At 41.9% G+C, this 23,395-nt stretch overlaps 2 protein-coding genes across 2 annotated transcripts; one reads left to right on the forward strand and one right to left on the reverse strand.

The window, feature by feature from the left end:
• Nucleotides 1–425: 425 nt before the first annotated feature.
• On the forward strand, nt 426–9,087 carry LOC127300993 (synaptotagmin-5). Its single transcript, XM_051331199.2, has 13 exons — nt 426–683; nt 1,842–1,944; nt 2,114–2,166; nt 2,284–2,404; nt 3,947–4,068; nt 4,657–4,758; nt 4,829–4,903; nt 4,982–5,061; nt 5,143–5,293; nt 5,361–5,591; nt 6,943–7,215; nt 7,294–7,407; nt 8,762–9,087. Exons 1-13 carry the CDS (start codon nt 579–581, stop codon nt 8,918–8,920), a joined length of 1,689 nt encoding a protein of 562 aa, XP_051187159.1. The 5' UTR covers nt 426–578; the 3' UTR covers nt 8,921–9,087.
• Nucleotides 9,088–11,399: 2,312 nt separating this feature from the next.
• On the reverse strand, nt 11,400–16,059 carry LOC127303842 (uncharacterized). Its single transcript, XM_071824097.1, has 9 exons — nt 16,021–16,059; nt 15,853–15,933; nt 15,097–15,190; nt 14,563–14,754; nt 14,444–14,461; nt 14,135–14,361; nt 13,127–13,321; nt 12,035–12,346; nt 11,400–11,947 (listed from the first exon to the last, which is right to left on the reverse strand). Exons 1-9 carry the CDS (start codon nt 16,057–16,059, stop codon nt 11,450–11,452), a joined length of 1,656 nt encoding a protein of 551 aa, XP_071680198.1. The 3' UTR covers nt 11,400–11,449.
• Between the last annotated feature and the right edge of the window lie 7,336 nt (nt 16,060–23,395).

The raw sequence follows: 23,395 nt of genomic DNA on the forward strand, positions 1-23,395 counted from the left end.
CAAAGGATGGACGTCGAGGCCAAAAAGGCAGACGCCGAGGCAAAATTGCGTGACGCCGAGGCCAGGAGGATGGATGCCGATGCCAAGACCCGTGCAAAGGACACAAGGATCATGCTAGCCGACTTGAGCAGCGTCGACGACGACACCAGAGCCTGGTTCATGAAGAGGCGCGCCGAAATCCGCGCGCGAGACGACTGATCTACGGCGTCAAAGTCTAGCACCATGACCTCCTTTTGGACTTCATATGATGTTCTGGCCTTGTTGAGGCCCTTTTAAACTCCATTTTGCGCCGTACCATGTGTAAAGTGTGATGAACTTGTCTTCTTGACACCTGCGCCCCACCGCGAATGTCTGCTTGACACGTGCGCCCCAGCGCGACCGACACCACACCAATACGCAAAGCACATCAGAAAACGAATTAATTAAGAAGGCGAAAAAGAAGACAACCACTCGGCTCGCCTCGCCTCTCGTTCTTGCGCATCTTCTCCGCATCAAGCAATCGAGCCCAAACACCACCCAAACGCGCGAGGCGCAGCTCAACCTCGCGAGGCGGAGGAGGAGAAGCGGGGTGGCGTGCCATGGCGTTCCTGTTCGGAGCCTTGCTGGGTCTGGTGCTCGGCGTCGCCGTCGTCATGGCGTTCGCGCGCCTCGAGAACTCCCGCGCCGAGCAGCGCCGCGAGCTGGTACGTGCCACGAGCTGATGTTTCGGCCACCCGCTTCCCCCTCGTTTCCAATTCCATCCTGGCGCGCATGATTCAGTGATCCAGTGCGATTCGATTGGCCGCTGGGTTGTTTGGTGTAAGTCAGTGTGTGGGTGATGCGACTCTTCCCGTGTAGATGCTCGAAATTAGGAGCTATTAGGTTTAGGCTCTAGAGCTCTGTGGATTTTAGAGTAGCCTTGCAGATTGGAAATCAGTGTGGTTTTGATGTCGATTCATGTGGATTGCGGAGGCGTGGGTGATTGATTTATATGGGCCGTAATTGCTAGGCTTCGATCATACGCTTGTTGTTTCCATTTGTGATGTCGTTAGAGCTGCCCCAATGCTTCCCCGTTATTGAAAAAAAAGGAGCTGCCCCAATGCTCCACCATCTTCCACATAGGATTGGAACAATTAATTAAGAAAGCTACGAAAGATGTATCTCTGTATGCAGATACCGCAACTTCTCCCAAACTCAAACAGTTTGTGGAATGAACTTGTACAAAACCAATACAAAATTATGTGAGTGGAAAATAATCTACATGTATCTAGTTTCTACGTTCATGCTGATATATTGATGGACGTGGTGTCATAATTGTTTTGAGTTCGGTTTGGTCAGAAAGGGCAGTTCATTTACTTCTAGTAGATACTGAAACTTGGCAGTGGAAGTGTGGAACATGTCAACATGTCCCTACAGTTTTTATGATGTTGTGCACCAGCTTCTTGATTCAAAAAAATATTCACATGATATTTCAATGTAGGAAGTATAGCAGCCAACATGTCAAAATTTAACAGGTGAGGTAGCCGAATGAGAAATGTGAGGTAGTGTTACAATTTGTACTAAAAAGGAAAGAGAAGATGTTCACATGATATCTACAAAACCTCTTCATGATAATGTGTACAGTTGTTACTTCTTATGTTTTGGCGTTTTATGGGCCGTGCCATCTTTGGCGTTGTGAACGTCTTTCTTCTTAATGAATATAGTTTCAGCTCTCCTGCATGGTGCGGGGGAAAAATAACGGTTTACATGGAGCTAAAACGTGTGTGTGCATGTGCGAGTGCTCTGTTAGTTGACAAAGTCTGCCTACATCAACACTTGTTTGTGGAGCTGTCAATTCTCACCATAATCTTACCTGTTTGCAGGCTGCTACAGTTTCATCTTTCTCAAAATTGACTGTTCAAGATTTGAAGACGCTTATTCCTCCTGAGTTCTATCCATCATGGGTATCTTTCACCCAAAAGCAGAAGTTGAGCCTTTCTCTCTCTCTCTCTTAATCTTTTCTTTTGATTTGACCCTTCTGTTGCCCAATGTTCTGCGGATACCTTGGATTCTAATTTTTATAGCTTAAATGGCTGAATGACCTTACCGTTGTTCAATATTTGTACTGATACGTTACTTTTGTTTTAACTTCTACAGCTTAAATGGCTGAATCAAGAATTAATAAAAATCTGGCCATTTGTCAATGAGGTGCTAATTCCAGCTTCACTTAAGTATCCCTATTTATTATGCTTGATACTACTTCTTAAATAAAGTAGTTATATGGACACCGGAAGTTACTTAGGACGGCAAGTGTGGTTATTGTAGGCTGCATCGGAGCTGATAAAAACTTCTGTGGAGCCTGTATTCGAGCAATACAAGTCATTCATTTTAGCCTCCATCCATTTCTCGAAGTTGACACTTGGTACTGTTGCTCCTCAGTTTACAGGTAGGACCTCAATAAAAAATCTTCATAGTCTGTCGATTGATGAATGGTCTTTCTTTTTATATCATACAGTATATGTGGCATATTATGATATAATTTTCATTGATAAGCCTTTAGTTGGTGCACAAGAATTAATGAGTACATGTGTAATATAGTGTGTGACCTTCATTTATCCCCACACATACTAGTCTTTATCTCTTGAAGGCACAACTAATTTCTTGCAATTGATGCTCGGAGAACAGTTCACTAGAACCAGCAAGGCTGCTGGAAACAGATCATCAAGTGCCAGCCATCAACTATTTTATTTATTTCTTGCAATCATTTAATTTCATTTGCTAATGTTGTTTCAATGCAGTAGCAGTAAATAAAATGTGCAGTTCAATTTTGTTTAGGTTTGTTGGATGATACCATATACTACTAAGTAACCAGGCATGTTATTAAAGCCTTGAAATTTTCAACATAAGGACAAAGCGACAAATAGTTAGGCTTCCTATATTCTTTCCCCTCAAGGCTCACGGGCTGAGAAGCAACTCAGGTGAAGGTTGCGGTGGGCAGTTTGTTGCTCCTTATGTTCATGTAATCTATGCCTCTATACTCAGGAATAACATTATATTCCTTTCAGTGGCATTCATCTTTAAACTTAATGTAACAGGTTCTTTAGAGCTTCTAATTGCTGTGTAAACAACGACTAAGCTGTCGTTTTAAATTAAATAATACTTGCATTTTTAGCACAAGCACTATCTAGCATGAGGTTTCTACAGTTTAGAAAGCTCAACTGTGTCAAATAGCACCATCTCCAGAAAGGAGGTTGTGTGCTCGTTGCGTCCTTATTGTGTGTAGTGTATCTGTGCTAAGCTTATCATATTATCAAGTTCAGATTGGGGGTGACTTTGTGAGAATTGCTGTTCGACTAATGTTGGAGGAGAGGAATAAGTAGAGTGGTCAGTGGTTGTATTATCTTGTCCGAAGTTGGAAGATGGAACTGGACTTGAAACAAGTCATAACGTGAGATATGTGGAGGCGATTGATTGCTGTGGCTGTGAGATATGTGAATTTATTGTGTCACCATATATTATAAGGCATTAAGTGTTAGGTGATTCAATTGATAATTTGTGTAATTACAATCTTGACATGCTCACTCTTGTCATTGTGTGTAACGTTACTGACATTATTGAGTGGCTCTGTTTCTCAAAAATCCAAACAAAACATGGTAAGATGTCATAACGTTTGTTTGCGCACCAGGTTAGCAATAGAACATGTTCATGCACCATGGACCGCAGCTCTGTGCTCAGCTTCTTACACATGGCTAGGCCAGAATGCCCTGTTTGCTGTTGCATCGTTTGTCAAGGATACTTTGTTAAAAAAAACAAACTATCCTGCTTATCTCAACTAATTTCAGATAATAAAAAAACAACACAGCACATGTTTTAGTTAGTTTGATGTCTATATGCTGGCTTTTATCAAAATAATGTTACAATGGTTGGGATTCTCTTACAACGAAACAGCATTAGTATTTGTTGACCACTTAGCAAATGATTTTTTCAGGAGTGCAACTTCTGGATAGTGATAGCGCTGGTATCATCATGGAGCTTGAGATGCAATGGGATGGTAATCCCAACATAGTACTTGACATTCAAACAACACTGGGGATTTCACTTCCTGTACAGGTAATTTTCAAATGTTGCAATCGGAATTAGCACAGAGAGAGGAGGTCTATCGTCCATTGCAGCTTTCCGTGTACTGCTGTGTAAGGAGTTTCCTGCATATTTAACACACCTGCACACATATATATATTGGCCTTTGGCTTCATGGAAATACAAGTTGCATATTTTACAACATGGTATTAGAGCCCCAAGGTTTTCTTTTTCCAGTGCACACACAACTCGTGCTCTGTCCGTATGGACATTTTTTTTTCACGGTCTTATCTCGTATCTGCATATTATCACACCTGTGCATGTATATATATATTGACCTTCGGCCTCATGGAAGCGCAAGTTGCATACTTACAATGTTAAGTGTCCTTCTATGGAGTATTACCATTGTTTGTTAAGAAACAAGGAAGAAGCCATTGTACAAGCAACTGCAATTTGGTTTCAGTTGTCAGTGGGAAACAAAAAAAATCGATCTCAACTGACGAGTTCCATTGTTGACACTTTATTTACACATTGACCTTGGCATATTATTAGTTTTCTTACACCACAGAATAACCTTATATCAAGTACTAATTATCGTTTTATAAGTCCTTCCGTCTCTAGGTGAAAAATATTGGATTCACAGGCGTACTCCGGCTACTCTTTAAGCCTCTAGTAGCCGAACTCCCATGCTTTGGAGCTGTTTGCGTTTCTTTGAGAGAGAAGGTATTTCAGTTCTTTCTAAGTGATCTTGCAAGAGATAGAAGGTTGCATGATGTCATTGATTTGACTGTAGAGCAAGGTGGATTTTACCCTCAAGGTTGTTGGTGGCGAAATGACAGCAATTCCTGGAATTTCTGATGCAATCGAGGTTTGATAGCCCATACATTATCAGCTAACACTTCGGTATACATACTGTTGCGTGCATCTCAGTCAGGAAACAATTCAGGGAACAATACGGGATACCATCGAGGACACACTGACATGGCCTAATCGCATAATCGTCCCCATTGTACCAGGCGATTATAGGTAGGTAACTCAATTGATAATTTTGGAGCATTACTTATATGCCTGTCTCCAGAGTGGTGACACTATGCCTGCTACATTCAGTGATCTGGAGCTGAAACCTGTTGGATTATTAGAAGTAAAACTGGTGGAAGCTAGGGACTTGAAGAACAAGGACCTTGTTGGGAAGTCTGACCCATTTGCTGTGCTATACATACGCCCGCTGAGTGCAAAAACGAAGAAAAGCAAAACAATAGTAAGTGAGTTGCGTTCATCTGGTGAACTCAGGGAAAGTTTACATCCTTACTTCTATTGTGTTGCAGAATAATGATTTGAATCCTATATGGAATGAACACTACGAATTTGTGGTGGAAGACTCATCTACCCAGCACCTGACCGTGAAAATTTATGACGACGAAGGGCTCCAGCCATCAGAGATTATTGGTTGCGCTCGAGTAGAGTTGGCGGGTCTTCAGCCTGGAAAGGTCAAAGATGTTTGGTTGGAACTTGTGAAAGACCTGGAAATTCAGCGTGATAAGAAACCTCGTGGTCAGGTTAGTTGTTGCACTTTTGAGCATAATTTGCTACTGTCTACACCCGAATGTGTGGTCAAACAGCAAAAATTGCTCTAGCTTCCTTGCATTTCCTATTTATCATGAATGTACTGCACATAACTACTGAGATTCTAAGCAACATGTACTGTCATTTTTTCTGTTAGTTGTTTTTATCAAAATTAAGAAGGTGGTCTTAACTGAGTTGTTCCAAGTCCAGTCAAGCCATCTTTTTCAATGTTATTCCTAGCGAACTTTCTTTGCTCTTCCCCTCTAGATAGCTGGGCGAGAAACAATGGCCAACGCAGGAAACTCTCTGGGTCATCCTTATCTGCTGTCTCACCTGCTCTGCTCTCCTTCAAAAACAGACTCTGTTTCCTTGTAATTTTATACTTCCCCTTGTCGTCGATGTCACCACTGTGTTAACTGACTACAAGAGGAGCACTGTATACTGTTAGCAAGTCTGATGTCTCTCCTTCTCTTGCATCCTTGGTTCAATCCAAATTTTCTGCCAGAAAGTTGAGTTATTTTGGGCCTCTTTACTGACCAAGTAGCTGGCGTCCTCTTTGCGTTCAGTATTTGCAATCACCTTTCTTGATGGTAAAAACAGAAAAGGTTAATCATCTCCAGCCGCCTTGCTGACATTATCACTTTGCAATCATTCTCCATACCATAGCTGGCTCCTCTTTGTCCCGATGCTGCACTAGTCTTATGCTTGACTTTCTTCACCCAGTGATGGTCTCTTTCCCTTGTCTGACTGGTCAACATGGAAGACTGCAATCGAACAAGAGAAACGTGGTGTAGACACACTAATGGACAATTTGCTATTTTGACCATATACACTTTCCCGGTGTCTCTTTCTCATGTCTGACTGGTCAATTTTTCCTTAATGCCTAAATTGCAAGAAAGGTGATCAATGATTAGTATGGTGGGTTCTTAATGATACAAATCTGTTTTGCTGTTATATTTTATCCAAAATTGCCTACTGGATTATGGTGGTTCTTGAAGTTGAGGTGTCAGAGCTTCATTATTCCATCAATAAGATTGGTATTCTCTGATTAAAGCAACTGATTTACTAGCAATCATACATCTCATATATTGAGTTAATAGTAAAAAGAGTAATGATCATTGTGCACCTTGGCTTTACTTCTCTTCGTCAATCAGTACAGACCCCTAAATTGTGGTGCTAATGAGCAGATCATTTATCCTTTATGTTATGTAATTGTACCATGATGAAAATATCTCTGTTGTTGGATGAAAGTGATACGGGATGTTACTGAGGTATATCATGGTACTGCTGCAGTGCTGCTGTTATGTTTTTCATAGAGAAATTAACGGTTTGTTCGCTCCTCAGGTCCACCTGGAGCTCCTGTACTATCCTTTTGGTAAGCAAGAAGGAGGTTCCAATCCTTTTGCTAGTCAGATCCAGTTAACTTCTTTGGAGAAGGTCCTCAAGACGGAATCTAATGGATTTGATGTCAATCAGAGGAAAAATGTTATTATGAGAGGAGTCCTTTCAGTAACTGTTATATCTGCAGAGGACCTACCAGCAATGGATGTGATGGGGAAGGCTGACCCATTTGTCGTTTTGTACCTCAAAAAGGGGGAAACCAAAAAGAAAACAAGGGTAAAGTATTTACTCTCTGTCTTCATATGCAGTTATATTCATTACATTTTCCCTACACGTGATTCACTATACTTGCAGGTTGTGACTGAGACATTAAATCCAATATGGAATCAGACCTTTGACTTTGTAGTAGAAGATGCTCTGCATGATTTGCTCATGGTGGAAGTATGGGACCATGATACGTTTGGAAAGGTTCTGCACACTATTTCCTTTTTCCTAATTTCAGTTTTTTTAGGTATTGCTCCCTATGTTCCAAATTATAAGATGTTCCAGCTTTTTCTGAATCGTATGCATCTAGATGCATTTTAGTGTCTATTCAGTATTCACTAATTTCTGTCCGTCCACAACGAAATATCCAAAACATTTTATAATTCGGACGGGTGGACAATTTAGTTCTGCTTAGCTTTGTGATTGTCCTACTTATGTTACTATGGTCTTTTGATGGTCTATGCCATATAGATTTGTCTTTTCAGTATACTATTATATGGATTGTCATATTTGCCGCTGTAGGATGCGTTTTTCATGCTGCGGATTTTGTAAAGAAGCGAGGGTACAAGGAATGGTATAGATTTAAGAAAGCCACCCTAATCTTATTCAAGGCTACGGACACACCAGCACCTCCTAAATATTTCCACGACTCTGTGTGTTCTTCCAGTGTGTTACCCTCCAGATGAGGGAATTTTTTCTTGCAACAGATGATTTTTGCACATCAGCCATCAGCACATTGGTGTGGCTGCATCCTTTTCAGAACTGCATTTTGTAGATTCTGGAAAAAAAATACGAAAAATTCTTAGTTGCAAGACATGTTATAGCATGTCTGCTACAACGGGTGGGTAACAGTGTTTCACTCCATCCTTCTTACAACGTATTATAGAATCAACAGTGTTTTGCTCCATCCTTGGCAATTTCCATTGCTTTAGAAGCTAAAGTTTTTATTGAGTTCATAACAACTGTTCCTACGGCTGCACCTCTGCTATGTCTCCTCTCCTTTTGCATGTTCTAGTCGTGCAGATCCAAGGCTATCCATGTCATTATTATGGGTGGGTAGGTCCAACCCCTTTGTAAAACATCTGTCCACGCTCTGCGGCTATAAGTAATATTGACCGGCCATGGTTACTGACTTGTTACGATAGTAGTTGCTGATTGCTTAGCGGTTATGCTGGCAAATTCGGTCCAATCATCACTATCGTGGGTTTTGTGAACGAACCAGCACAGTTTCCTTCATGGAGCATCTAGTATCTGATTTTCCTTCAGTACTCCTAATCTTTTTACTGATCTCAAAGCATATAAAGTTCACGAGCAAACGCGACCTTTAATGGGTCCTGATAGGTTTTGAACCACGAGTATATTGTTGTGACTATTCTTTGTCTAACTACTTTAGCTTAAAACTTTCCCTCTAGTAGTAGATAAGATCTGTGAAGCTTTGGCCCAAAGAGTACTGAAGCACAAAATCATACGACCCTGATAAGCCCAGGCTTATGTCATCAGATGTATGGTTCTGTTATTCTATTTTTGTCGCACTAACATTCTTCTATTGAAATTACAGGATTACATAGGAAGATGCATCTTGACGCTTACCAGGGTCATACTTGAAGGTGAGTTCCAAGATACATATGTGTTACAAGGTGCTAAATCTGGAAAGCTGAACCTGCACTTCAAGTGGACGCCGCAGCCAATTTACCGTGATCGTGACCGGGACCAGTAAAACCTGCATGGTTTCACAACAAGACTGCATCTTCCTCTATAATTCCTGTACATGAGCATTTGTGTATACGGATACTTTTGGGTCTTGTAGCCACACGGTACCACACAATAAATGTTAAATGCTCTGTAGATTCTTGTTCGGACAGGCAACACAGTGTATCTTGGATACATAGGCGTAGATGATCACACGGGAGACTTGGAAATTTTAGAAGTATGAGAAACCATGTTCATATCATCGAAGCATGAAATGTACATGGTTTCTCGTACTTCTGCTGGTCAAGCAAAGCCTGACCAGTTTCCCTCTCCTTTGTAACCTCTTTCCTGTACTTTTACTTCTGACTCTGGCACGCTTGTGATATTGTTTGTGGTGTTGTCCAGTCTTATTAAGTCCTTTTAAAAATTTGGTATAATTTGTCTGTCATCTGTCTTGTAAAGTTTGTGGATTCAGATAATGAAGGACCTGAATTCTTGCGAGGGCAGCTCACTTTTTTGGGAAGCCAGAATGCTACATCATCAGTCTATCAAGAAAGGTGACTACAGCAAGAGGCAACATGGTGTACACCAAAATGTCAAATTGATTGACCCTATTACAACTTACAAGAACATGGGATGAAAAATTGCACCGACCACTGCTCCTTTTTCCGCCGTGTGTCCTCTTTGTTTGGGCTGGGAAGCTGCTGTGCAGGAGAAGCTGTTGTTCTGAGTTTTAGCCTTTGGCAACTTAGCTGGCTGTTAATCTGTGAACTGGGGAATTGTTTGAAATACCCTAACAGTCATGAGATCCTATGTTATTGCTGATTTAGGTGTAATATATAACATATGGATCCATGAAATGCATACGTGAAGGTAGTTTTAGCCAAAAGGCATATCCGTTACAAATATAGATTTATCTAAAGTACATATCAATATTATTTTCCTAGCTAGCACAAACAGTTCTAGGTGGCTCTAGCATTGAACAATGCGTTGGCTATATCATCACATGTCAAGTTCATGCTGCTTGTGTGTTGTCCACCCGGAGCGTTGGCTATATCATCACATGTCAAGTTCATGCTGCTTGTGTGTTGTCCACCCGGAGCACTCACCTGGCGTCGTTATTGATTGCCTTTGCATTTTAGGGATGCAATTCTCATCCGAGTCGCAACAATCAAACTACTTGTCACGTAAGTGAGAGTCTCTAATAAAATTGTGAAGCGCGATGCAAGCTAGAATAATTTTTTTCTACGTAACCAATCCGTAAGAAGGGATACCTTTCAACATGCGCCACTTATTTTTCAAGATACCAAAATTACGCTCGATAGCATTTCGAATCTAAGCATGCATATAGTTGAAAATTTCTTCCTTATTTGTTGGTAGCCCTTTTCGGCGAAAGTCTGGTAAATGATACGTGTTGTTTTTGTAAGGAGTTAGGAACCCCTTTCTATTTGGATAACCAGAATCAACAAGATAGTATGTACCTGCGACAAGAAAAATAAATATGTGACACATGGATACGACAATGCATATGTAACTCATGTATATAGTAAGATAGACTATTACCATCAGGAGGGATCGGAAACTGTTGTGGATACTTCACAATGCTGTGGTTCAGTATGCATGTATCATGTGCCGAACTAGGCCATCCAGCTACTACAAACGTGAATCTGAGATCAAAGTCACATATCGCAAGAACATTTTATGATGTGTAACCATGTCTTCCGGTGTGGTTAATTTCTTCTTCCTTAGGAACTTCAACTGGAATATGCGATCCATCTATGGCACCAATGGCACCTTTGAAATGAGGCCAAAAGCGAGGATCTTGAATTCTTGGATGCACATCCGTGAAATTTCGATCCACTGGTTTTATGTTATCTTTACCCAAATTGTACAAACAATTCAATACCATGTTGAACTTCCTATGAATTGTTTCAAGAGACCGACTGAAACGGTTCTCAACTTGGTGAAATGATTGTGGTCCTCCAACCATCCATAGAAACATACCCAAACATTCAACTGATTCCATATCTCTTGTTGACTCTAACCCATAGCTAGCAACTAGTAGGATGAGCAGTTGTTCAAACACATTTGGATACATTCTAAACATTTTGTAGCATCTTTTTCTATCATCAAGTTGTTCATACACCCATTCAAGCCCAGTTTGTTGTGGAATCCTCCTAGTTGCCTTATTCAAATATTTTTCAGAATAGAGATTACCATAGTAGCCCAACACAGCCAAATCATGCGCCACTCTAAGAAGATGCATTATCCTTTGAATTTCTTCATCATGTGCATTATCATCTGCATCCATCTACAAAAATTCAAACTACACAAGTCAAAAACTCATACATACTAGAGTAATATACACCAAATGCCAATAACAACACTCATGGATAGTCTACAAGATATTCCAAATTGAACAGACACATAATGGTGCATAAGTTATAGAATGATCAAAATAGTCTACAAGATATTCCAAATAAATAGTACACAAAATGGTCCATAAGTTCTAGAATTCCAAATAACAAATAAATAGTGCACATATTGCAAGACACGTCTACTTGTTTAACTCATTATGTGTCCTCTCGAGATAATCAAACCGTCCTCCAGGTGTTTCAAAGGCTGCGAACAACACTCTATGCTCCCTTTTCACGGCAAGCTTGGCCGCTGTAAACATGAGATCAGTGCCTTCACTGACTCCACACTCTCGAACCATCGCTAAAAATTCCTTCATAGTTGGGACAGAGTCATCCTTGCTGCTAGAACTTCCAGCATCCACCTCTGAAACTATGCTGCTCAAGGCAGTGTTGTACGCCTTGAAAAAGAAGCTCTCCTTTTCCTTCTCTCCAACACAAGCCTTGCGTTTTCCTAGGGTTGTTTTCTTCGTTGCCTCACCATCATCATCCAACAATATTGGACCATCCTTGTCCTCTCCTAATTCTTGTCCCGGATTGGCCGCTGATTCTCCGGTGACATGAGCCTTGTTGAACATGACATCTTGTTGTTCCAAGTTGGTCGGTGGCCCATTTCTGAACTTTGCATGTTCAGGACGATACTGCAAAAAATAACATAGTACATATATTAGTTCACATTATAATAACATACACAAATAGACACGACAAGTGATAAACATATAACTTACAAGTAGGTGAGTCTTCCACCACTCGTAGTCTGCGTCCATAGTTTCTGTCACAGGATCCCAACCTAGCCCAGTTGCATTTTGCAACTCCATCCAACCCGTGTAATCTTTCTTTAAAGCATCCCATTTGTTGTTGAATTGCTTCTTCGTAAATTGCTTTCCTGTTTTCTCGGTAAATTTTTCACCGAGATTCTTGTACCCCTTTCTACTCAAGCAACCCCCATCCCTATTGTGTGCGTTGACTTCATCCATACATATGTCACAGAAAACTCTAGTGTGGTATGCATCCCAAACAGCCTTCTCTTTTGCAAGATACTAAAAAAACACTACGTAATTACAAAGTGAAGGTAAATTTCAATACATGCAGCAGCATGAGTGTATGACAAATCTATCTAGCAAATCAGTGGCATAAAAAATATACAGCAATTCTAGATTGATGCTCCACAAACTAAAATTACAGCACCATGAAACAAATAAACATGTTTTATCCACGCATATTACCTGCGCGTGAGGCATTCAGCAGTGAGTAGCAGAGTTCGTTTCTAATCAAAATTACAACACCATGAAATCATCTACCATCACAGCACCATGAAAAACATAGAGTATCAATGAATTCATCTACCATCACAACCACTGGCGGAGCTACCTTGGGGCAAACCCAGGCCATGGCCCGCCCACGATTTTTGCAAAACGAGTACTGGTATTATCTATTCCATAGATAGTTCAACAGCAAAAACACAGTTCACTGATACTAGCAGAACGACGGAGTAGCAGCACAAGATCAATCGAGACACTAGCCTGACGTCCAGCTGCATGTCAGCATCTATGGCATTGCAGCGGCAAACTCATGATTAATGGAGCAACTCACGTCCAGTTTCCCTTCAATTGCAGAATAGACAACGCACTAACATGTTTATACACGCACTAACATGTTTATACTTTTTTCTTTCCGCCACAGACCGAAACACCATGTAGTTTGTAATCAAAATTACCATCAAGAAATCATCTACCATCACCACCGTGTACCAAATCATAGCAAGAAGTTGTGGTACTGCTCATCAAGCAAGGGGAAGAGACAGGGGACGGGAGGCTCACCAGCGGAGGGGAAAGGGAGAAGTTCGTCGGCGTGGAGGAGGGCAGCGGGACAAATGACGGCGAGAGATGGGAGAGGTAGGGCGACGGGAACGTCCGCCGGCGACGGGGCGAGGTCTGGCGGCGGAGATGGCCAGTCTCCGGAAGGGGCAGCCGGAGCTGCAGGGTAGGCGAGCGGCAGTGCACACGGGAATCAATCTGTTTCTCGTAAGAAGGGAACGATTGGGGAGAAAAGGTAGGGAAAAAAACCAGACGATGTTAGCTCAGCGGTGGCAGTTTTGTGGTAATTTTCGGAACAAACAAATTTAACGCTTCGGGAGGCTATAAAAAAGCTCGGGAAGCACCTCCAACCCATGCTTTTTATTATGTGTGGGAAGAGGACCTGCTTTTGGAAAAGCCTACCGCGCAGCTAACCCGTTTGTTTCGTTTGTCCTACTTTTTTCTGTGGAAAGCAGCTAAAAGCCCAAACAAAGAGGCCTGGCTGTGGCTGGCTATGCTGCTGTGCAGGGGAAGCTACTGTGCAGGAGAAGCTGCTGTTATGAGTTTTAGCCTTTGGCAACTTAGCTGGCTGTTAATCTGTGAACTGGGGAATTGTCTGAAATACCCTAACAGTCATGAGATCCTGTGTTATTGCTGATTTAGGTATAATATATAACATATGGATTCATGAAATGCATACGTGAAGGTAGTTTTAGCCAAAAGACATATCCGTTACAAATATATATTTATCCAAAGTACATATCAATATTATTTTCCTAGCTAGCACAAACAGTTCTAGGTGGCTCTAGCATTGAACAATGCGTTGGCTATATCATCACGTGTCGAGTTCATGTTGCTTGTGTGTTGTCCACCCGGAGCACTATCACCTGGCGTCGTTATTGATTGCCTTTGCACCTTAGGGATGTAATTCTCATCCGAGTCTCAACGATCAAACTGCTTGTCACGTAAGTGAAAGTCTCTAATGAAATTGTGAAGCGCGATGCAAGCTAGGATAATTTTCTTCTGCTTAACCAACCCGTAAGAAGGGATACCTTTCAATATGCGCCACTTATTGTTCAAGATACCAAAATTACGCTCGATAGCATTTCGAATCTGAGCATGCGCATAGTTGAAAATTTCTTCCTTCTTTGTTGGTAGCCCTTCTCGGCGAAAGTCTGGTAAATGATACGTGTTGTTTTTGTAAGGAGCTAGGAACCACTTTCTATTTGGATAACCAGAATCAACAATATAGTATGTACCTGCGCACAGAAAAATAAATATGTGACACATGGATACGACAATGCACATGTAACTCATGTATATAGTAAGATAGAATATTACCATCAGGAGGGTCGAAAACTGTTGTGGATACTTCACAATGTTGTGGTTCAGTATGCATGTATCATGTGCCGAACCAGGCTATCCAGCTACTACAAACGTGAATCTGAGATCAAAGTCACATATCGCAAGAAGATTTTGTGATGTGTAACCATGTCTTCCGGTATGGTTAATTTCTTCTTCCTTAGGAACTTCAACTGGAATATGCGATCCATCTATGGCACCAATGGCACCTTTGAAATGAGGCCAAAAGCGAGGATCTTGAATTATTGGATGCACATCCGTGAAATTTCGATCCACTGGTTTTATGTTATCTTTACCCAAATTGTACAAACAATTCAATACCATGTTGAACTTCCTATGAATTGTTTCAAGAGACCGACTAAAATGGTTCTCAACTTGGTGCAATGATTCTGGTCCTCCAACCATCCATAGAAACATACCCAAACATTCAACTGATTCCATATCTCTTGTTGACTCTAACCCATAGCTAGCAACTAGTAGGTTGTGAAGTTGTTCAAACACATCTGGATACATTCTAAACATTTTGTAGCATCTTTTTCTAACATCAAGTTGTTCATGCACCCATTCAAGCACAGTTTGTTGTGGAATCCTCCTAGTTGTCTTATTCAAATATTTTTCAGAATAGAGATTACCATAGTAGCCCAACACAGCCAAATCATGCGCCACTCCAAGAAGATGCATTATCCTTTGAATTTCTTCATCATGTGCATTTTCATCTGCATCCATCTACAAAAATTCAAACTACACAAGTCAAAAGCTCATACATACTAGAGTAATATACACCAAATGCCAATAACAACACTCATGGATAGTCTACAAGATATTCCAAATTGAACATACACATAATGGTGCATAAGTTATAGAATGATCAAAATAGTCTATAAGATATTCCAAATAAACAGTACACAAAATGGTCCATAAGTTCTAGAATTCCAAATAACAAATAAATAGTGCACATATTGCAAGACACGTCTACTTGTTTAACTCATTATGTGTCCTCTCGAGATAATCAAACCGTCCTCCGGGTGTTTCAAAGGCTGCGCACAACTCTCTATGCTCCCTTTTCACGGCAAGCTTGGCCGCTGTAAACATGAGATCAGTGCCTTCACTGACTCCACACTCTCGAACCATCGCTAAAAGTTCCTTCATAGTTGGGACAGAGTCATCCTTGCTGCTAGAACTTCCAGCATTCACCTTTGAAACTATGCTGCTCAAGGCAGTGTTGTACGCCTTGAAAAAAGGGCTCTCCTTTTCCTTCTCTCCAACACAAGCCTTGCGTTTTCCTAGGGTTGTTTTCTTCGTTGCCTCACCATCATCATCCAACAATATTGGACCATCCTTGTCCTCTCCTAATTTTTGTCCCAGAATGGCCGCTGATTTTCCGGTACATGAGCCTTCTTGAACATGACATCTTGTTGTTCCAAGTTGGCCGGTGGCCCATTTCTGAACTTTGCATGTTCAGGACGATACTGCAAAAAATAACATAGTACATATATTAGTTCATATTATAATAACATACACAAATAGACACGACAAGTGATAAACATATAACTTACAAGTAGGTGAGTCTTCCACCACTCGTAGTCTGCGTCCATAGTTTTTGTCACAGGATCCCAACCTAGCCCACTTGCATTTTACAACTCCATCCAACCCCTGTAATCATTCTTTAAAGCATCCCATTTGTTCTTGAATTGCTTCTTCGTAAATTGCTTTCCTGTTTTCTCGGTAAATTTTTCACCGAGATTCTTGTACCCCTTTATACTCAAGCAACCCTCACTACAAGAAAAGTTCTGATAGACAACGTCCCAAAATCGTCCGCTAAGGGGTATTTTTCGTCGCCTATGGGCCTAACCCGACGATATGGGTTCTGTTGTCGAAACTGCGTCAGGCAAAGTTCTACGACGATTTTTTCGGTCCGTCGCGCTAGGGCGCCCTTCCGCCACAGAAAATCGGACCGTTGCAAAAGTGTTTCCGGGAGCCCGTTGACTGCTGACGTCATGCAAACTGACACGTGGCAGACGCCGTTAATCGCGCGATTAACGGCGTTAACCTACGAAACCCCGTGGTAGATGGTAGGCCCACACGAGGCCTGCCACGTCTTAAGCGGGCCGACCCATTAAGTTTGCGGGCCGGGCCAGCTGACTTAGTTTGACCGGTCAACTATATAGCTGGGCTGGTCCATTAGTTATGTGGGCCGGGCCTAACCTCTAAGGTTGACTGGTCAAAACTTTAATGGGCCGGCCCACTAAGCGTGTGGGCCGGGCCGAATGCACTCGTTTGACCGTTCAACAGGCAAAAGGGCCGGCCCACAAGACATGTGGGACCCACTTTCCTGTTATCGGGCCGGCCCATTTACCAAGTGGGGTCCACCTTAAAGCAAGTGGGCCGGCCCAATTAGCATGTGGGTCCCACTTTCCTGCTATCGGGCCGGCCCATTTAGTACGTGGGGCCCACAATAGATCAAATGGGCTGGCCCAACAAGGCAGTGGGCCGGGCCAAAAACACAGTGGGTCCCACTTTCCTGTTAAAGGGCCAGCCCATTTAGTATATGGGGTCCACCATATAGCAAGTGGGCCGGCCCAACAAGATAGTGGGCCGGACCAAAAACACAGGTGGATCCCACTTTCCAGTTAAAGGGCCGGCCCATTTAGTATGTGGGGTCCACCATACAGCAAGTGGGCCGGCCCAACAAGATAGTGGGCCGGGCCAAAAACATAGGTGGGTCCCACTTTCCAATTAAAGGGCCGGCCCATTTAGTATGTGGGGTCCACCATATAGCAAGTGGGCCGGCTCAACAAGATAGTGGGCTGGGCCGAAAACACAGGCGGGTCCCACTTTCCTGTTAAAGGGCCGGCCCATTTAGTATGTGGGGTCCACCATATAGCAAGTGGGCCGGCCAAACAAGATAGTGGGCCGGGCCAAAAACACAGGTGGGTCCCACTTTCCTGTTCAAGGGCCGGCCCATTTAGTATGTGGGGTCCACCACAAAAGCAATTGGGCTGGCCCAACTAGTTAGTGGGCCGGCCCAATTAGTATGTGGGGTCAACGGTAAATCAGGTGGGCTGGCCCGACGAGTTAGCGGGCCGGCCCAATAAGCTTGTGGGTCCCACTTTTCTGTTACAGAGCCGGCCCAGTAGTTGGTGGGGTCCACCTTAAAGCAAGTGGGTCGGCCCAATTAGAGTGTGGGGTCCACCGTAAATCAAGTGGGCTGGCCCAATAAGTGAGTGGGCCAGCCCGTTTAGTTGCTGTTTATATGCCGGCATAATAGGCGCTTTAGGATTTTGTGGGCCGGCACATATGTGATTTCGCTTAATTGGGCCGTTCAAGGGATGGGAATTTGTGATTTAGATACTGAGAATATTTACGCAGCACATGATTTCTGTCGGATAGCCTCACTTACCACAAGCACCATAGAAAAAATGCGCGAAAGAACTATAAAAACTAACTAAATATTACATCAGCTGCAAGGCTTTGAAAAAATATTACAGAACCCATAGAAATTGAATGGTAATTAAACCTAGCAATACAATGAAGCGATCCGGCAATCTTTTAAGTTGTCCATGCACCACCTATATCTGAAACAAAGACATTACAAGTTAAGACAACAACAATGGAAAGGCAAAGACACTACAATATTATTTGCCAAAGAATTTGGAACTCATCATTTCGTCGTTATAAGAAGATCATTGTAATGCGCACAATAAGCAAACAAAGAGTGCATGCCGCATACCAACATCCAATATAACAGAGCACGTTAAAATGAAACAGCAGACTTACTACTGTCGAGTCCCATGCAAACCAACATGTTCAGGGAGTACAAAATTGGCATGAACAACATAGTAGCAGGCTATAAATTTTGTAACAACGACTGAGCAAGATGAAGTTATGATGGCTACATCTATAGAGCAGGGAATGTAAACCAAAAATAGAAGTTACGATGGCAAAAGCTAAAGAGGAGGGAATGTGAACCAACATGTGCCAAGTGCAATTACTTCAAATTGGCCGTGAACTAAATAATACTCCTGAACTTATAGTGAAGGGGATGCAAATCAAGATGTTTCGGGATATAAACTTGTAATGAGCAACACATAGAGGATAGTTAGTGCTGGAGCTTAGGATGGACCAGATACAGAATATAGTGGGATCACCTGTGAACTTGTATAAGAGGGAATGCAAACCAATATGTTCAGCATTCCATATGTGAGCGTCATGCCAAGTCAGAGAAACAAGTCAATAATGCAGCTTTTGAAGAACAAGATGGCACACAAAATTATTATCTAGTAGTATGACAAGTTTATTTGTACTACAGGCTAGATAGCAGAGTGATAGCATGCCAAACTAAGTCCTTACTTTGTTAGCTTACAATGAACTAGATACAAAACAATGGCATCACCTGTAGTACAGGGAATGCAAGCCAACATGTTCATGGAGTAAAATATTGGCACAAACAACATAGTAGCAGGCCATAATTTTTGTAACAACGACTGAGCAAGATAAAGTTATGATGGCTAGATCTACAGAGCAGGGAATGTAAACCAAATATAGAAGTTACGATGCCAAAAGCTATAGAGCAGGGAATGCGAACCAACATGTGCAATTACTTAAAATTGGCCATGAACTAAATAATAGCAGGATGTTACTATAATAGCTAGGAATAAAACAGATAGGAGTTATAATGGCATCACTCATAAACTTGTAGATAAGGGAAACAAATCAATTTGTTTCGGGATATAAAGTTGTAATGAGCAACACATAGAGGATAGTTAATGCTACGGCTTAGGATGGACCAGAAACGAAATATAGTGGGATCACCTGTGAACTTGTAGAAGAGGGAATGCACACCAATATGTTCACCATTCTATATGTGAGCGCCATGCCAATTAAGAGAAACAAGTTAATATTGCAGCTTTCGAAGAATCAGATGGCAGACAAAATTATGACTAAGTAGTCATTGTGACGAGTTCAAATAAATTTGTACTTGCAGATGGCGAGAGCGATAGCATGCAGGAACTAATAAACGAGCGATTACTTTGTTAGCTTACGACGAAGTAGATAGAAATAACAATGGCATCACCTGTAGTACAGGGAATGCAAACCAACATGTTCAGGGAGAACAATATTGGCATGAACAAAATAGTAGCAGCCTATAAATTTTTTACTGAGCAAGATAGAAGTTATGATGGCTACATCATCAGAGCAGGGAATGCATACCAAAATGTTCAATCGCTTAAAGTTAGCAATGAACTAGAAAATAGAAAGGTGTTACGGTCATATCTAGGGATGAACTAAAAGAGCTTCAGACAAACAAGCATCTGAACCTAGAACATGGCGCTAAAACAAGGGACTTACATTAGGAGAAGCACTCTGTGGGAGTCACAGCAGATCTTCCTGGGGTTGATAGATCCGGTGATGAAGTACGCTACATGTGCTACTTGGGGTTGGAGAGATGGCCATTACACTTCAGGGTTACTCATCTCATCTGCAAAAACGTAACGGCGCGTTGTTAGCACAAACAGGTTCCCCCAAGATTAAACAAGAACTTGCAGGCAAGCAATAGAAAAGCGACAATAGAAGAGTTTAGATCATGCACGGCGCCGGTGAAGCAGATCCGGTTCATGCACAGCGGTGTCGGTGAGCAAGATCCGATGCGGTGGACGACGGATCCGGCGAAGCGGCTCCGGTGGGGTGGACGATACCGCAGCTCAAGCGACTGAGGTAGACTGCTGGATGAGCATATGGTTTCAAGGTTCGGCGGGGATGATCCGGTCCGGTTGATGACAGCGTCGATGAAGCGGCTCCGGCAGGCAGCCGGATGACGAGGATTGCGAGGCCTCGGGTAGGCCATGATGTCTACGGGTGCTTCTATTCTTGTAGACAGTGTTGGGCCTCCAAGAGCAGAGGTTTGTAGAATAGCAGCAAGTTTCCCTTAAGTGGATCACCCAAGGTTTATCGAACTCAGGGAGGAAGAGGTCAAAGATATCCCTCTCAAGCAACCCTGCAATCACGATACAAGAAGTCTCTTGTGTCCCCAACACACCTAATACACTTGTCATATGTATAGGTGCACTAGTTCGGCGAAGAGATAGTGAAATACAAGTAGTATGAATGAATATGAGCAGTAGTAACGGCGCTGAAAAAGTGCTTGTCAAGCGTGCGATTGATGGTAGTAATATTGCAGAAGTAAACATGCAAATATAACGAAGAACAAGCGGTGTTTGCAGTATTGGAAACAAGGCCTAGGGATCATACTTTCACTAATGGACACTCTCAACATTGATCACATAATCAATAAGTTCTCTTCCTTTGTGCTACATATACTCTTGTTTGATAATGAACACCATTCGTTGCGTAGGGCTACTAGAGCACCTCAATGCCGGAGTTAACAAGCTCCACAACATTCGATATTCATGTTTAAGTAACCTTAGAGCATAATAGATCTTTGCAATCTAAACCGAGTACTAACATAGCATACACACTGTCACCTTTACACTATGAAGGGGGAATAAATCACATCAATACTATCATAGTAATAATTAACTCCATAACCTACAAGAGATTATGATCATAACCTACGCCAAGTACTACACGATGCACACACTGTCACCATTACACCGTGAAGGAGGAATAGACTACTTTAATAACATCACAAGAGTAGCACATAGACTAATAGTGATACAAAGCTCATCATATGGATCTCAATCATGCAAAGCAATTCATGAGATCATTGTATTGGGGTACAGAGAGAGAGATTAACCACATAGCTACCGGTACAGCCCTTAGCCTCGATGGAGAACTACTCCCTCCTCATGGGAGATAGCAGCGGTGATGAAGATGGCGGTGGTGTCGATGGAGATGCCTTCCGGGGGCACTTCCCCGTCCCGGCGGCGTGCCGGAACAGAGACTCCTGTCCCCCAGATCTTGGCTTCGCGATGGTGGCGGTTGTGGAAGGTTTCTCGTACCGTGGCTTTTTCGTATCGAAGATTTAGGTCAGGGAGCTTCTTATAGGCGAAGAGGCGGAGTCGGAGGGCTGACGAGGCGGTGACACAATAGGGGGGTGCGGCCCAGGCCCTGGCCGCGCCACCCTGTCATCTGGTGGCCCTGTGGCCCCCCTCTGCTGGCTCTCGGGTGTTCTGGAATCTTCGTGGAAAAATAGGATGCTGGGCATTGATTTCGTCCGATTCCGAGAATATTTCCTTACTAGGATTTCTGAAACCAAAAATAGCAGAAAACATGAACTGGCACTTCGGCATCTCGTCAATAGGTTAGTTCCGGAAAACGCATAAATATGACATAAAGTGTGAACAAAACATGTAGGTATTGTCATAAAACAAGCATGGAACATAAGAAATTATAGATACGTTTGAGACGTATCAAGCATCCCCAAGCTTAGTTCCTACTCGTCCTCGAGTAGGTAAACGATAACAATGATAATTTCTTAAGTGACATGCTACCAACATAATCTTGATCAACATTATTGTACAGCATATGAGATGAATGCGGCGATTCGAAGCAATGGTAAAGACAATGATTAAACAACTGAATCATATAGCAAAGACTTTTCATGAATAGTACTTTCAAGACAAGCATCAATAAGACTTGCATAACAGTTAACTCATAAGCAATAAATTCTTAGTAGAAGGCATTGAAGCAACACAAAGGAAGATATAAGTTTCAGCGGTTGCTTTCAACTTCAACATGTTTATCTCATGGATAATTGTCAACACAAAGTAATATAACAAGTGCAATAGGTAAACATGTAAGAATCAATGCACACAGTTTACACAAGTGTTTGCTTCTAAGATGGAAAGAAGTAGGTAAACTGACGCAACATAAAGTAAAAGAATGGCCCTTCGCAGAGGGAAGCAGGGATTAAATCATGTGCTAGAGCTTTTTAAGTTTTGAAATCATAAAGAGAGCATAAAAGTAAAGTTTTGAGAGGTGTTTGTTGTTGTCAACGAATGGTAATGGGTACTCTAACTACCTTATCAACCAGACTTTCAAGAGCGGCTCCCATGAAGGACGTTATTTGTAATATCCCAGGTAATGGGGTTACAAAAATAGAGGAAACAGATGTGTGCATTGCATTCATGCATAGAAAATCTGGGGAATTTTCGCGCTTTAAAGTAAAACAGTCACAGTAATTGAAGTTTCACTTGACCTTGGTGGAATTGAAGTAGCTCATCAAGTCAAGCGCCATAAACCTCAATGTGACTTTGCTAAAACCTTGTTTTGGGTAGAGATGATTTGATCTAAGGGGTTAGATCAAATGGAACTAATAATCAACACAACAACACTTTAATCAATGATCAATTGCTTGATCTTATAACAGATCATAATAAGGTAATCCTTGCCATAGCATATGAACACCAAATCAACTGCAAACCAAGTAACAATAAAATGGAGAAACCATTCTTCACTTATCTTTTCCATGTCTTAAACTAATCCTTAATCCTACCATGAAACCTCAGGGTATTCACTCCACTTCAACATTGGAGTTATAACAAGAAGATCCCCTTCAGAAATAGATATTCTTCTCCATTCCAAGTTATTACACACCAAACCTAGAGAGGTGAGAGTTCTGTTATAATTATTAGAGAAGCAATAACAAACCTTGAGTTAAACCTTGGATATACATCCAAGTATTCAAATCATCATCTCTAAGAGAAACCCTAGGATATTATCCAAGACAATTCCTAGAGAGATAAATCATTTATATTTAACATAGACATTGATGATCACATCAACCTCTAGGAAGCCTAACCTTAGGTTAGTATTAAAGTCTTTCCCAAATAAGAGAGTGACCAATCATGCCAATCTTAGCTTTACCTATTTAAGAATAAAGGACAACCATTGCACTAAAATATTAGGAGTACACCATAAACCCTAGAATAACTATTCCTATATTAGAGAACTCAAGTTATGGTGTTACAC

The sequence above is a fragment of the Lolium perenne genome, chromosome 7 (assembly GCF_019359855.2).
Source record: "Lolium perenne isolate Kyuss_39 chromosome 7, Kyuss_2.0, whole genome shotgun sequence".
Taxonomy (NCBI): Eukaryota; Viridiplantae; Streptophyta; class Magnoliopsida; order Poales; family Poaceae; genus Lolium; species Lolium perenne.

Coding starts and splice junctions, on each gene's coding strand:
- LOC127300993 (XM_051331199.2), top strand. CDS start 579: ATGGCGTTCCTGTTCGGAGCCTTGCTGGGTCTGGTGCTCGGCGTCGCC. Junction 2,167..2,283: donor TCTGGCCATTTGTCAATGAG/GTGCTAATTCCA, acceptor TGGTTATTGTAG/GCTGCATCGGAGCTGATAAA. Junction 2,405..3,946: donor TGTTGCTCCTCAGTTTACAG/GTAGGACCTCAA, acceptor TGATTTTTTCAG/GAGTGCAACTTCTGGATAGT.
- LOC127303842 (XM_071824097.1), bottom strand. CDS start 16,059: ATGGACGCAGACTACGAGTGGTGGAAGACTCACCTACTT. Junction 14,755..15,096: donor GGCTGTGTTGGGCTACTATG/GTAATCTCTATT, acceptor ATTTGGGTAAAG/ATAACATAAAACCAGTGGAT. Junction 13,322..14,134: donor GTATCCCTTCTTACGGGTTG/GTTAAGCAGAAG, acceptor TACGAGAAACAG/ATTGATTCCCGTGTGCACTG.